Source organism: Misgurnus anguillicaudatus, chromosome 21 (genome assembly GCF_027580225.2).
Source record: "Misgurnus anguillicaudatus chromosome 21, ASM2758022v2, whole genome shotgun sequence".
In the NCBI taxonomy this organism is placed as follows: domain Eukaryota; kingdom Metazoa; phylum Chordata; class Actinopteri; order Cypriniformes; family Cobitidae; genus Misgurnus; species Misgurnus anguillicaudatus.
Window position 1 is genome coordinate 402,219 of NC_073357.2, and position 15,022 is coordinate 417,240.

The 15,022-nt window shown below is 38.4% G+C and overlaps 1 protein-coding gene across 40 annotated transcripts in view; it reads right to left on the reverse strand.

Annotated features, from left to right (window-relative positions):
• Nucleotides 1-849: 849 nt before the first annotated feature.
• The window catches only part of ptprda (protein tyrosine phosphatase receptor type Da), a 108,559-nt gene continuing 94,386 nt past the window's right edge, over nt 850-15,022 (reverse strand). For all 40 annotated transcript variants that reach the window (XM_073859132.1, XM_073859136.1, XM_073859148.1 and 37 more), the window contains 10 exons: nt 14,074-14,249; nt 13,033-13,152; nt 12,795-12,949; nt 9,087-9,372; nt 7,080-7,258; nt 6,874-7,000; nt 6,609-6,734; nt 5,975-6,129; nt 5,356-5,491; nt 850-3,259 (listed from right to left, as the gene is read on the reverse strand). In XM_073859132.1, coding sequence (XP_073715233.1) covers nt 3,191-3,259; nt 5,356-5,491; nt 5,975-6,129; nt 6,609-6,734; nt 6,874-7,000; nt 7,080-7,258; nt 9,087-9,372; nt 12,795-12,949; nt 13,033-13,152; nt 14,074-14,249 — 1,529 coding nt within the window. In that variant the 3' untranslated portion in view covers nt 850-3,190. The remainder of the gene's footprint in view (nt 3,260-5,355; nt 5,492-5,974; nt 6,130-6,608; nt 6,735-6,873; nt 7,001-7,079; nt 7,259-9,086; nt 9,373-12,794; nt 12,950-13,032; nt 13,153-14,073; nt 14,250-15,022) is intronic.

Sequence of the window (15,022 nt, forward strand, 5' to 3'; positions counted from 1 at the left end):
TCCCACCAAGAGGAGAAATAACAGCGTGAAGTTAATCCACAAGATCTGAGAAAATCTCTTCAATTTACATCAAATATTCACATCGCTGGAGAAACTTACAGACGGCTTCATTACTGCACTCTAGAAAATCACATCAAAACAACATACTGTATATTCTTACTGTAACTTAACAAATTCAACTTGTTTCAAGTTATGTCAATGGATTTGAATTGATTGATTAAAGGTGCCAAAGAATGCATTGTAATAATCTGTTAAATTGAGCTCTGCTCTGATTGGCTGTTTCTCCTTCAGTAGCTCTGTGTGTGTGTAAACAGATCTTATGTTGGAGTCCGTATCAGACGAAGAGACAGATTTTGAGGAATAATCAATTGTTTGGAGATTGTTAATGGACGTTTCTGCAAAACGTAACTCTAACGTCAATAGTAGAACTTCAGCCTAAACACTAGCATATACAATTAACTACAATAACTAGCATATAGCATTAACTAGCCTATAGCATTAACTGTTGTGGCGTACATCTGGACTGTAACGTCACAGTTGGTGTTATGTTGAGATCGGTCTGTTTTCCAGCGCTCTTTTGCATGCACAAGGTTTACATAAGAAGGAGGAAACAATCGTGTTTGAGGCTTATGATATGTTATTATCATGTTATTATTATATCTATGTCTAGAGTAAATACAGTTTTACATTCTATGGCACCTTTAACTAACCCCAACCTGCTGCATCATTTCAAGCCCTTCACTCTACGCCAAGATTTTATGTTCTTTAAAAAAAGATACAAACAAGGATGTTTTGTGTGATTTTAAGTCTTGAGCGAGTGTCGATCATCAGAAGAGATTGAAGCGCATGTGCATAACACTTACATTTTTTAATAGAATTCATTTATAACAAATGTAACTTCAGTGTCAGTAAAGTACAGAAGGACGCTTCTCGTACAGACCAATCTTTTCACCACTGGAATCTAAGTAGGAAAATAAAAAGCACTTCATTCATTCAGAGAAAACAAAATCAAATCAAAGAACAGTTTACATTTACAACTAATCAGAGGTAATTTTATGATTTTTTTCAACAAGCCATTTTTTCTTTACAATTGAATTGAATTGAATTGAATGGATTATTTCAGTCTATGCATCCAGATGGTGAGATTAACAGGGAGCAAAGAAGTTTTGCGTTGGCGATTATTTCTTTTCTCTTCATCATCTCTTTTCGGTGTTATTTACATACACGCAATTTGAAGTTTGAAGAAGATTCGTACGGTGGGGTTCAAGTAAAATCTGTGATGGGGTGTGAAATCAGTAGGGCAGTGCATAGAGATACAGAGATAAAAAAGTGCAATTCGTCCTACTCGCCCCCACTGCAGCTGAACTCATGCATATTCAAATAAGATCCAGCAGAAGAGCAAAGAAACCGGTGAGGAGCAGAAGTGACCTCCAGGTGGCGCTGATACCTACTGTATATGAGCTACATAACAACCACACAGTTTAGTCGCTCGACGCCTGTGAGCGAATCAAAACAATTCAAACAAAATAAAACAATAAAACAAACTGAAATGAAAAGGGGAAAATGTCTGGAATGCACATCCACAAAACCAGTGAAACTTAAAAGTGTCAAAATAATACAAATATTTGCCAACATGTTGACCTCCACAGGACGATCAGGATCGAGTCGGGTTTTAAATGCATTTACTGCATCGTAATCTAAGACCCAAAGTCATTATTTCTCCAAAAACTAGCGCTGTACTCGTGCGATTTTATAAATCCAAAGTTATGAATTTCTAATAACAGTTTCAGGCCGAACAGCTTTCGTTTCTTTCAATCCATTTTCTCTGAGCCAGATTAAGGCCACAGAAAATAAAACAGAGGAACAATGGAATTACGTATTTGCATATATAATTTCATATAATATAAACCGGTACACGTGGGAAATCAACGGCTAAATGCTCGTATATGGACTAGTTAAAGTATACACGTGTTAAATGAATATCGTAAAAAAACAAGAGGCATAAATATAAGGCACTCTAAATGCAAACAAATGAAAACGTGGGATCGTCTCCGTACGCGTGGTCTAACGGACGGATAACCTTTGACCTCTCGAGCCGTCATCGGCCACACACGAGAACGAAACCCGTCGGTCTGTGAAACATCCATTTATTGCACAAGAAAAGATGCATTTACACGTGAATCTGCGTCTGTTTGTCCTGCTGATGTGCATTCCAGCGGAGAACCTCATCTATTCCCTCTTACGTCTACACATATATCCATCATTCCATATATTATAGATTTACATTTATATACTTCTTCACATAATCATCATGTAGTGTGAATATACATTTCATTCTTATATATAAATAAAGACATCATTTATTTTCATCATTTCTCTCTCTGCTCATGGAAGAACTGAGATATCTGATAACCTTTATACTCTGCCCCTCATAATTCAGCACGTGTGTGTGTATCTGTGTGTAGTGTGTGTGTGTGTGTATATTGTGTGTTTGCCACAAACTATCGGCCAAAGAAAGTGAGTCAGGTGGATGTCAGGACATCTCTAGTTTAAAAAAACAAAGACATGAGTTTAAACAAAGCACAGTCTTTTGAAAATGAAAAAAGTAAAATATGAGACATGGGTCAACAAAAAACAGATGTGTGTTGTTTTTTGTCCTGTCTAATGATGGGCGGGTGGGGAATTATTACTGTTAGCCGCATCCGATGGTTTAGTTTCTTCACTGATGATGACGATGATGAAGTTTCCTCTCTTTCCTCTCAGTGAAAAAGCTCCTTGTGCTGACTGAAAGTAAATCTCTTTACATCGAGCTCCCCGTCTCTCAGCGTCTGTGTAACTCCAGAACGTTTGTTTGTTATTTAGCTTTTGTATTCATGAATCCTCCAAGCAAAGGAAGAGACGATTAATCCACACGATGCTTCAGCAGTTCAGATTCACCTGTCTGAAATTCATTATTATTACTATTATTTATTCATTTATTTCTTTTATTGTGTTTCTTTAGATCGGATGATTTTTCTTGGTCCACCTGGATATTTGTCTGTTATTTAAGTATTTCTAGGTTGCACATCCAACACGTAATCGAGTCGTGGACGAACAGTTCTTTTCACAAGCAGGTATTTATGGCTCAGAATCGAATGACCTCTGGATGTCCGATGGCCGTTCGCGTCCCCCTGACGGCACGCCGAGGGTCTTACGTTGCATAGTGGTCGAAGCTCCCGAGGTACTCCAACCCGGCTCTGTAGCAAAACTGGTACTGGTCCTGGTAGATAGACAGACAGACAAACGATCAGACAAACAGACGGGTGATGTTGTAACGCTCCGTTATCATCATATTGAACAATCTCAAGCTAAATCAATCAATTCAGAAAGGCAACAGAGTTTCATTTGACATTACTAACCTTTATGAAGGTGCTGGTTAGTTAAAGAGAACTGATTGCTTATATTTCTACAAATATCCACTATTTAATTCTTATTTGTTTATAGATCAAAATCATGGTAACACTTTAATATTGTCTCTTGAGGAAAATCAATGCGCTCTTTTACTTAAAGATGAATTTTTAAAGATGTCAAACAAATCTTTGGTGTCTCCAGAGTACATATGTGAAGTTTTAGCTCAAAATACCCCACAGATTGTTTATTTATGTTAAATTGACACTTTGTAGGTGTGAGCCGTTTTTGGGTGTCTTTTAAAATGCAAATGAGCTGATCTCTGAACTAAATGGCAGTGCTGTGGTTGGATAGTGCAGATTAAGGGGCAGTATTATTATAATAAGATCCCCTTCTGACATCACAAGGGGAGCCAAATTTTAATGAGCTATTTTTCACATGCTTGTAGAGAATGGTTTACTAAAACTAAGTTACTGGGTTGATCTTTTTCACATTTTCTAGGTTGATAGAAGCACTGGAGCCTCAATTATAGCCTTTAAACATGGAAAAAGTCTGATTTTCATGATATCTCCCCTTTAAATGGTCAGTTTTTCAGACAGGGTTTATCCTCCTCCCATTTAAAAACATCTTGCACAAACATATCTTAACATACATCAGTGTCATTGTTTTGTCTGAAGATACACAGCAGTAATGTTTTTTATAAGGTATGTTTGTAGAAACTCTTTAAATGTTGTAATATAACTAAGGCCTAGTCCTGGATTAATCTAAACCCTGTCTAAGAAACAGACTGAAAGAGTTTACTGTATGTTGTTGTATTTGTATTTAATATGACTGATACCTCAAAAGAAAACTATTTCAAGATAAAAACAAAACAAAAAATGAAGGAATGGTTTATTCGACAGGGTTTAGATTAATCCAGGACTAGTCCTTAGCTATATTCGGACATTTAAGGAGTTTTTTTTGCAAACACACCTTACAAAAAACATTACTGGTGTTCATCTTGAGACAAAGCAATGTCACTGATATATATGTTGAAATAAATCACTGCAAGATTAATAAAGTGAGGTCAGCACTAGACTGAAACCGTCCTTAAAATCTTAAAATAAACTTTCTAACTGTTTTGATGAAATATGCTAGCTATTGTTTCCGTATAGGAGGGAGGGGCAAGAAATATACTCAGATTTAATGTGGTGTCGTTTCTAAAGCGGAGAATAAATGCACATCTCAGCGGAGAAAATGTGAAACAAGAAATCTATTGAGTACAAGCGCGTCTGTGACGTCCTGCCATCTTTTCTCAACAGGTTTTGTGGAGACGTTTACGGACGTGTGCACATCTCCATAGCAACAGAAGAGGCGACGGTGCTTGCGTGCGTACGTGCGTGTGGCTCTCGTGTGAGGTGAAGACGGGTGATTGTATTCTGCAGAGCCTCATCACCTCGCTGTCCGCATTGATCGCAGAAAATAATTTTCCCTCATTGAGGCGGGAAAGGGCCATTCTGCGGGTTAGCCGTGAAATTGCTTATCTGAGCCAATTTGCATGGCTAACCTGAAGGGTTTGTCATTATAAATGAAAATGAACGTTTGCGGGCCGAATAAGGCGGCGGCGCGTCCGACGCTTTCGTTTATTGTCATCGTCACAAATTCAATGCCTGCGTTTATTTATCACAGAGCTGCTGCATCAAAACACGCAGCGAATCTGAATGAATTACGGAAAAACTCAGCCAATCAAATTAAATGAGACTTTTTAAAGGGACACAAATGTATTATAGAAAAACAAAATGTATCATGTATTAGTATGGCTAAAGTCATCTGTTTAACGTGTGCATTATATTCTGTCTCCAAAAGACCCAAATATAAAAAGATTCATTAGATATCCATCATATGATGGGTTTGAAAGGACATGATGTTTATTTTTAAGTGATGTATAACTGATGAGCTGCTGTATGTTTATACAGTAATGCTTCATACTTCAGTTTGGACCATGGCTGGCCGTTGTGTCCGTAACATCTTGACCGTCTGGAAGATGTCCACCACACCTTCATACCTCATCCTCTCCAGAACGATACTGAGCGTGATGAAGACTCCGGTTCTGCCCACACCAGCGCTGTTACAAATACACATCATCATCATCATCATCATCATCATCATCACAGAACTGAGACGTCACACAGCACAGTTTTTACCTCCGGACAAATCACTTCTCTGTATAAACCTCTTTATTGTTTATATCGGATTATTACATCCAGTTGTTGGGTGTTTTCTTTACATTATTTGTTCTGGTTCTGCAGAAAGTGAACGCTCAAAGACTGCATGTAAATAAATAATAATATTACTCACACATCCACATAATCTCATCTATAAATTCTGTATTTGAAAGATTTGCCCAGCAACTCGCCTGGCTGTAAATCTTGAAACGTGTAAACATTTTTTTACTGCATTCAACGCATCTCCTATAATCTGACATCTTAAACCTTCTTCAGATTTGGGTAAAACGATCTTGAGATGACTTCAGTCGAAAGACAGCGCCACCTACTGGTGAAAGGTCAAGTGAGTCAGGTTTACATCTTTATCTCTCTCTCTCTCTTACCTGCAGTGGACAGAGATGGGTCCATCTTGACCAAACTGCTCTTTTGTTTTATGTACTTGGCCGATGAAGTCGATAAAACCTTCGCCTGATTTTGGCACACCCTGCTCCGGCCAATCAGTGAACTGAAACTGTCTGACGGTTCGCGATTGGCCGTCCTGAAAGCACAGACAGAAGAATATCAAACTTGACTTGTATGTACATGACAGATGTTGAAAAGAAACACTGATGCCAGCAGTACAAACACATCGACAGAAGAAACCACATCATCTGACAGAAGGAAGAAAACACGCTTAATGAATTAAATAACCATTTAATGAAAACGCCTCTCAATATTTGAAGTAAAACAACATCCACCTGAGGCTGTGCTATATTACAATTATAATGACTTCACTGCATTCAATGCCTCCATTATTAAAAAAATAACATATCAGATGATGATGGTAATAACAAGGTATTACCATAGTACATGTCTTAAATAATTAAAATAACATTTTCCTAGTGAGGTCATGTGTCATTTCATCAGAGTTCACATGACAATAACTCCTCATGTTTACCTGAATTGTTTTGTCCCATTGATCTAAAATCTTATAACCCTGAGAGAGATACAACACAGAAGAAAGAGTTTGTGTCTTACCCGAGCATCCGTCACTTTAAACTCTCTGAGGATATACTGAGGCATGTTATATTCAGCCATAGGATCCACCACAAAGTACTGATACCTGGCTGAACGCTCTGCTGGCCAATACTGATGACATTTCTCCTGACACACACACACAGAGAGAGAGAGACAGACAGACAGTTAGCTTCATTTCTCATCAGTTCTCTGTGATCCACACAGTTGTTTGTAAGTATTGCTGTATGGTTTTCATTGTCAGGAAACGTGACGTCTGAATACTCACTCTGCCCATTTCTCTGAGTTTGGTCAGCATCACCACTATGGTCGAGTTATGTTCCCATAACATCCGCCAAAAGTCTTCAGTGGTTTCAGCTAAAGGACCCTGTGTGGCGATGTAAGCCTTCTGTTGCCTGGCAACACACAAACAGAATCAACATCTACACGTTCGGACAGACGGACGGACGGACGGATCGAGGATCTTCCGCTCACCTGTATCCATCGATAAAGCTGGCGTTGATGTAGTCCGAGCCCTCCACTCCTCTGATTGGCTGCAGACAGACTCGCGTGGACTCGTAGGGCATGATGTTAACTAGTCGGTTTTTGAATTTGTTGCAGGGCAGGTTGGCACTGATGAAGCGTGAGGTGTGGGCTTTCGTGTTAGCTAACCGCTGTAGCAGAAAAATATAAGAAATATTATTCAAACCAAATCCCAATGTTTTGGCTTTTACCCTATGCTCAATGCTAAAGCGTTATGAGTCGTTGCTATAGGACATTACGTTTCTTTATGGTTGCTGAAATGTGCAATGCATTGCTAGGTGGTTACTCGTCAACCTCAAGTCTCATGACAGTTTGATCTCATACACCTCGGGTCTCTGTCAATGTCAGTGTATGATTCAGTGTCAGGATTTATTTACACACAATTTAATAGCACTGTAAAAGCACAGTAGTAAAATTGCAGCAAAAGCGCAGTAATGAAACAGTAAAAGCGCAGTAATAACAGTAAAATCACACAAAAAGTGCAGAAATAACACAGTAAAAGGCCAGTAATAACACATTAAAAAAGCAGTTATAACAGTAAAAGCACAGATATAGCGCAAAAATAGTGCAGTAATTACATTAAGCGTGCAGCAGTAGTGCAGTAATAATGCAGTAAAAGCACAGTAATAACAGTAAAAGCGCAGATACAGCGCAGTAATAACACAGTAAAAGCGCAAAAATAGTACAGATATAATACAGTAATAACAGTAAAAGTGCAGTTATAACAGTAAACAAGCACCAATAGCGCAATAATTACAGTAAAAGCGGAGATATAGTGCAGTAATAACACAGTAAAAGCGCAGAAATGGTGCAGTAATAATAATACAGTAATAACAGTAAAAGTGCAGTAATAACAGTAAACAAGCAGCAATAGCTCAGTAATAACAGTAACCGTGCAGCAATAGTGCAGTAATAATTCAGTAAAAGCTCAGTAATAACAGTAAAAGTGAAGTAATAACAGTAAGCATGCAGCAGTAGTGCAGTAATAACGCAGTTAAAGTACAGTAATAGTAGTGAAAGTGCAAAAATGGCACAGTACTAACACAGCAATAGTGCAGTAATAACAGAGAGCAATATCAGCAGAGCTCTTAGGACAGATGATTTTCAGTGCAGGACTGACTTATGCACCAATGTTTCATTCTTATGTCTAGATGCCACAGGCAACATTAAGAGCAATGGCTGACTTGTGAATGCTGTAGGAACAACTGCGTTTCACTTGACTGGATGTTTATCATCTTTATTCTCTTGAACATTCTTTGCTCATCCAACCTTCTCTTGTGGAATGTTTGATTTTGGTGCAGTTGAGTTTAGTGATAAATGTACTCAGAATATGTAAACGTGATGAAAAAGCTTAACAGAGCATAATAAAGAAGTGAAGTTAGCGTGAGAAAGGCAAAGGGTCTAGAGAAGAAACCACAGGCCCCACACTGTCTCCACAGCCATCATAAAGAGACGTCCAGCGGTGGGATGAATCCAGCCAAACCCCAGAGATGGGCAAGACTCCAGTGCTGGGCTTCTGGTTGGTGGCATGATATTTGATAACCTTCTTACTCTGGGTAAACAGATTTCTGTTTGACCGACTACAGGCCGTGTAAAATGAGGCGGTGCTGAATAACAGAAGAGAGACGGGGAGTTTCCCGCGGTGAAGCCAGCGGGTTGGCCGCAGTCATTTCTAGAAGGCGGAGTCAGAGCTAGCCATCTCCACAAACGACTTTGTTTTTTATTGACAGTTCTCATAATATTACCGTAAGAAAAGATGCTAACAGAAACGGTTGACTGCTCTTTTCATTTACAATCGACCAATTCTTTAACCTCATGGCATTATTTTGTGATGTATCCTATCACATGCTCTATACACACTACAATAAAGCCCATGAGTTTCACCCAATACTCATGAACTCTACAAATCAAATGCATACGTGCAATCTTCAACAAACAAACATTAGTATGTTAACTTACCTTAAATTCCAGCTCCATCCCGGTTACGTTCTCTCCGGACTCGATCTGTGTGAGTTTCTGGATGTAGGCGTAAAGATTCCGGGCAGGAACCTCTGTGGTGCCGCAGGTCACGGCCTCCTGAAGGGCGTCGTGAATAAAAACGTACTGATCCTCTGTCTGTACCATGTAGTTTCTCTGCGCGCGCATCAGCGTCACATGACCGTAGATGTCCACCGTTTTCTCGTGTTTAATGCGCTCCAACATGGCATCGATCACGATGAAACAGCCGGTCCGTCCGACGCCGGCACTGCAAAAAGAATCAGCGGAAAAATTAATCAGATCAGTGTGCATAACTGGGTTCATACAGGCACAACTTTATGCAACTTTACAACTAATAGCTCTATGCAGTGGTCTAGAAGACTCGTTGTCCATCAGTCCACTATGTGTGAGCATAAACTACTACTGCACATCTCTCAGCAGAATCAGACTTATGATATTCATTTGAAATTGCAAGGTTTATTTTCTCTTATGCCTTTGAGAAGCATTGCTAAATCACACAGCACAGAAATGTAGTTCTCTATATGTGTCCCGCCCTTACACGTACAAATCAAGTGAGCTGTATTTGGTTGTTTTTCATGTTAATCAAAGAGCACCGTTAAAAGTCCTTTACAAAAATGAAATAATCTCAGCTCAGCAGGACAATGATCCGAAACACACCAGCAAGTCCACCTCTGAATGGCTGAAGAAAAACAAAATGAAGACTTTGGAGTGGCCTAGTCAAAGTCCCGACCTCAATCCTATTAAGATGCTGTGCTATGACCTTAAAATGGCGGTTCATGCTCAAAAACCCTCCAATGTGGCTGAATTACAACAATTCTGCAAAGATGAGTGGACCAAAATTCCTCCACAGCGCTGTAACTCACTGCAAGTTATCACCAACGACTGATTGCAGTTGTTGCTGTTAAGGGCAGCCCAACCAATTTTAGGTTTAGGGAGCAAACACTTTTTCACACAGGGCCATGTGGGTTTGGATTTTGTTTTCCCTCCAAAATAAAAAACTTGTAAAAAAATTCTGTTCACTTGTGTTATTTTTATTAATATTTAAATTTGTTTGATGATCTAAAACATTTAAGTGTGACAAAAATGCAAAAACATAAGAAAGGGGAACTTATTTGTTCCAAAAAATGGGGAGTTTTTTTGTAATTGTTGCGGGCAAAAATCCTTGATCTTGCTGCACGTTTTCTTAAAAAATGCGATGGAATATGTGGGATATTTATGCAATTTTATGCTATGAAATTGCAGCAACTTCCAAAAGTGCGGGAACTTGCAAAAACTGCGGTTGGGGTTTGCAGCATTTCAATGATGTTCAGGTTGCATAATTACGTCACTTCATAATGTTCCCATAGCAACGATTGTGTGAAGTAAATGCAACATTTTTCAACTTTCTGCTAAGATATATGTGATTTTTTTTCTACGAAAATGTGAGGATTTTGAAATCATGCAGGCCACACGGAAATCTGCAATTTATGTGGCAAAAGTGCAGCGTATTTGAAAAAATTCGGCCCCCGCATAAATATGCGGACTTTGGCTGATTATGCATTGAATCATGCGATCGCATAATCACATTTTTCTGGAGAGACTGTTTATTGTACTTTTAAAATAATTTTCAGTATTGGTGTCATATTGTAACAGCATAACAATTCAGTGTTTCTAATGACAAGTGTCCTTTTAAACCCTGTAATAATGCTAAATGGTAACAAATAAATAAATGAACTAATGTTTGCACCATGAGAGCTGGAGTGTGTATCAGGAAAGTAAAGCATCATGACAGCCATATTATGCTTGACATTACAATCTACAGATCCTCTCTCTCTCTCTCTCTCTCTCTCTCTCTCTGTGTCCCATGTGTCATCAATCATGCAGTTGGATGGACTTTCTTTTTCTCTGCAATAACGGCTGACTGCACTCACTTCACGGTGACCCATGGGTGTAAAGGGCCAAAACCCACCTTGGAAAGACAGGAGGCACCACACTTCATCCACGAGACTCAACGAGAGCCTTCAACGAACTGTGTACCAGACACAATTAAACCCTCGCTTTTTCTGTGGCTCTTGAATAGTTTCACACCCAGAATGCATTTTAGAGGCTCATTTTCACTTCAGTTAATTACCCACGAGCGGCGAGGAGGGGCGGCTGAACCAGCGCTCTTTTGTTTTGCGTGACAAACAGCGCTATATAATCTCCTGCCCACACACGTCCCGTGACCCTTCCGGCTTAAAAAAACTTTCATTTCGAAAAGATGCGGAAACTTTCTGACATCGGCGACAGAATGAACGAGCGAGTTTTTATACCGGTCAGACGAGAGCTCTCGCAGGGCGGACGGCGTTTTCAAACGGATTAACGTCTAGCTGCCGGAGCGTTATCTGATTTCAGCCCAATGAATGATATTAATTCCCGGCATTCAGCGAGCGGGCCGGCGAGAGAGAAAAGAGAGGAAATAAGGATTTTTCAATTTCAAGCGTTCCGCTGGGAGCTCTAATTAACTGCCGTATGTGTTATTTTTAAGGGTTTACTAATCCTTGCTTTCTATCTGGCAGTTTTCCGATCGAAGCTCTAGTCTGCAGGTTTCTTTCTCTCTTATTTCTGGGTCTGTCTGCTTTTGCTTTAAGGGAAATATAACAGATGTTTTCATACAAAGGTTTACCATAAACACAACAAGCCAATCGTGTTGATTTTTTTGCGCGCACAAATTCATTCAATTAACCACATTTGTTAAGGTAAGTGGTTGCACGCAATTAAATGATCTACATTTAGATGTATGCATTTAGTTAAACCTACTCGATTGTTTTTAGTTACCGTAACACAATAAATTGAGTTGATCTGAGTAAAAATTAGTTAAATTCAGCAATGCTACTATTATCACGTTACATTAAAAAATATAAAGTTATTATATTACAGCAACAGCACACCAGTTAACCATAACTAGCACTCAACTAAAACAAAAGCTGATGATGGCATAAACATTTACAACATAAATGCTTTCAAATCAAGACCTTTACACTTACAATGTAATGCTTTCTGATCAAAACAACACTAAATAACAGATAGATGAGTCAATGAAACTGATCTCAAACAAATACTTGACTTGTCTGTACAATGGTAATCATTTAAAAACCCAACAACAAAACAGAAACTCTTTCTAATACTAATATAACAACAAACTAAACATTGATAAGTCCCACTTTTTTCTTGTCTTCATTAAAAATACATTAAATAACTCTTTATATTAATATTAAATCTCCAACACAAATTATTCATGTAGTCCCAACTTAAATAAATCATGTTCACATAGGTTGATTTAAAACACATGTGATACATCTAGAAACCACTTAATATTTTTCATTAAAACCAAAAACAATATTGTAATTGATTTTAATAATGTTAAATTTAATTAAGAGTCAGAATAATTTATGAGTATGAGTATGAGTTTTGGTTTACCCGATATCACTTTACTGATATTTATACTTCTGTTATTGTTTCTATATAACACAACAGCACTTTCAGCTGAAAGAAAATATACAGTTTTCATGAGAATAAAGCAAATCTTCCAGCATTCAGACTGTAGATTAGCTTAACTTAATGGCCTGCATGCACATTCTGTCAATACACAATTAAAAGCTGATTTGCATAACGATAATCGTACAAACGGTAAACGCTATGCACACAAACCTGCAATGCACCACCATAGGTCCCGCATCCGGAGGGTTACAGGATTTCACCCTGCGCAGGAAGGCCAGAAACGGCGTGGGATGTTCCGGAACGCCGTGATCCGGCCACGCGGTGAACTGAAACTGCCGGACCTCTCTCTTCTCGCTGGAGCCGTTCTGAATCAAAGAGTTAAACCGCATGAGGCTTCAGATCGCCGCCGATAGACTTTAATAATCATACACAGAGTTCATCCGGGTACCTTGTAAAGCGCAAACGTTCTGACGCAGTACGTGGCCAACTCCACCGTATCCAGCAGTGTGACCTGAATGAGTCCGTATGTTTCTGTTCCTCTGTTGGGCCAGTAAAGGTCACACTTCACCTTAAAAACAACAACACACCTCACCATTAAACCCACAGCACAGCAGAGAGGATTTCTGTCAGATATTATAATTACTATCTCAAACGCTCGCTCGCAAACCCGTTCAAGCTGAGCGCTTATTCCCATTATAGATGATAATAGGTTGGCGACATTCGGCGACCCTATAAAATACTGTTGCATTACTGTACAGATGCTGGCCTGTCAGAGGAAAGAGAATAAAAGCGTAACAAGACAGAAAGCTTCGTCTCACGTACGTGAACACAATCTCTTCGCCGGCATTAAACGGCGCGTGAAACCTCGAGGTTACGAGAGAAAAAAAAAGAATCAACGCCCGACTCGTATTCAATGCGGATCAGTCTGAATGCAAACACATGCAGGATATAAAAAAAAAATGATATTTGCTTAATAACATATTCATTTAGTTTTATAGCTGGGCTGTTGTGAGAGTAAATATCTCCACGTTGAACTCATTAAAATGCAGAGACGTTCACATAAACAGTTTCAGAGCCGTACGACCTCATCGAATCTTTGCTCCAGCCACAGAAATAACTCACATCACACATAATAAACACACAAACACATGCAAACATTTCAAATTGTCAAAAGAAATACACATGAAGTCATGAGAAAACTTGTTATTAGAGTAATTATTCTCCCAAAGAAATAAAGAAAACAACATTTTGGGTTAAAACAGCATGAATGAATAAGAACAGCACTGCGTGTCCGGTCCCTTTAATATCACATCTACAACTCTGTTAAAAACATATGTTGCTATAATAATAATTCATCTTATTTATCATTATCATAATGTACATTTTTGTTATAGTCTAATGATTGTTTACTCATTATGATTGTTTTGTTGTCGGACACAAATATCATTCAAAATATAAGTAGTTATATCACAAGCTGTATATTTCCTACCCTTGATCTTTCTTCCAGTTTGGTCATCATGACGATATTTGCACTCCGTTGCTCCCAGATCATCCGCCAAAAATCACCGAAAGTCTCCGGCAGCGCACCTTGTGTTGCGATATAAGCGTTTTGTTTCCGATAGCCATCAATGTAGTTGGAGTTGATGTAATCACTACCAGGAATACCTCCAGACAAAACACACAAACACATTCAACCTTCTGACATCATACTGTAATCTTAATTATTAACATCAATAAATATAATACATTAAAACCTTTTCATAGGCCATATACACATGGACTACAAGTTAATTTAATTGCTATTTTAGACATTAATGAAAAACTTATCAATTTTTACAAAGACAACTCATTTAAACATTACACTGATGCGGATTGGCTGTGATGATCAACGCTTTAAAAACTAAATAATGCAACTTAAGTAGATCTGTATGTAATGCTGTAATTACATTTTTAATTTTTCAATTTAATTGCATTGAAAGCATGCAACTTTTAAAAAACTATCCTATTAAAACATATTTATATAAAATCATTAGTTCAACGCATTTTAGCATGATATATTTGAGCTCAAAGTTTAAACCTTCATCTTTGTACACATGATAAACAGGGTTTGTGGTGGCGTTTTTAATTTGATCACATAACAAAACGCAGCACCAACGTGCACAATGATGGCACCAGCGCTGTTCTGGTTTTGTATAATTCATGAATAATTCATTGTCTCCAGAATGAAACACGTGATTAAAACAGTGAATATCTCAGACTGAAAAATTGCTGATATTTTGCCTATTAAACAAAGAAACAGATGAAAAGATGCTTCATTCATTTGAGGTTGCATGCAAAATCCACTTGGCTCAAAAATCCGAGAGGACACGTGCCCGCTCAGTTTGAATGGGCATGACGCCTCTGATAACAATCATCATTACTGAGTGTTAATATAAAAA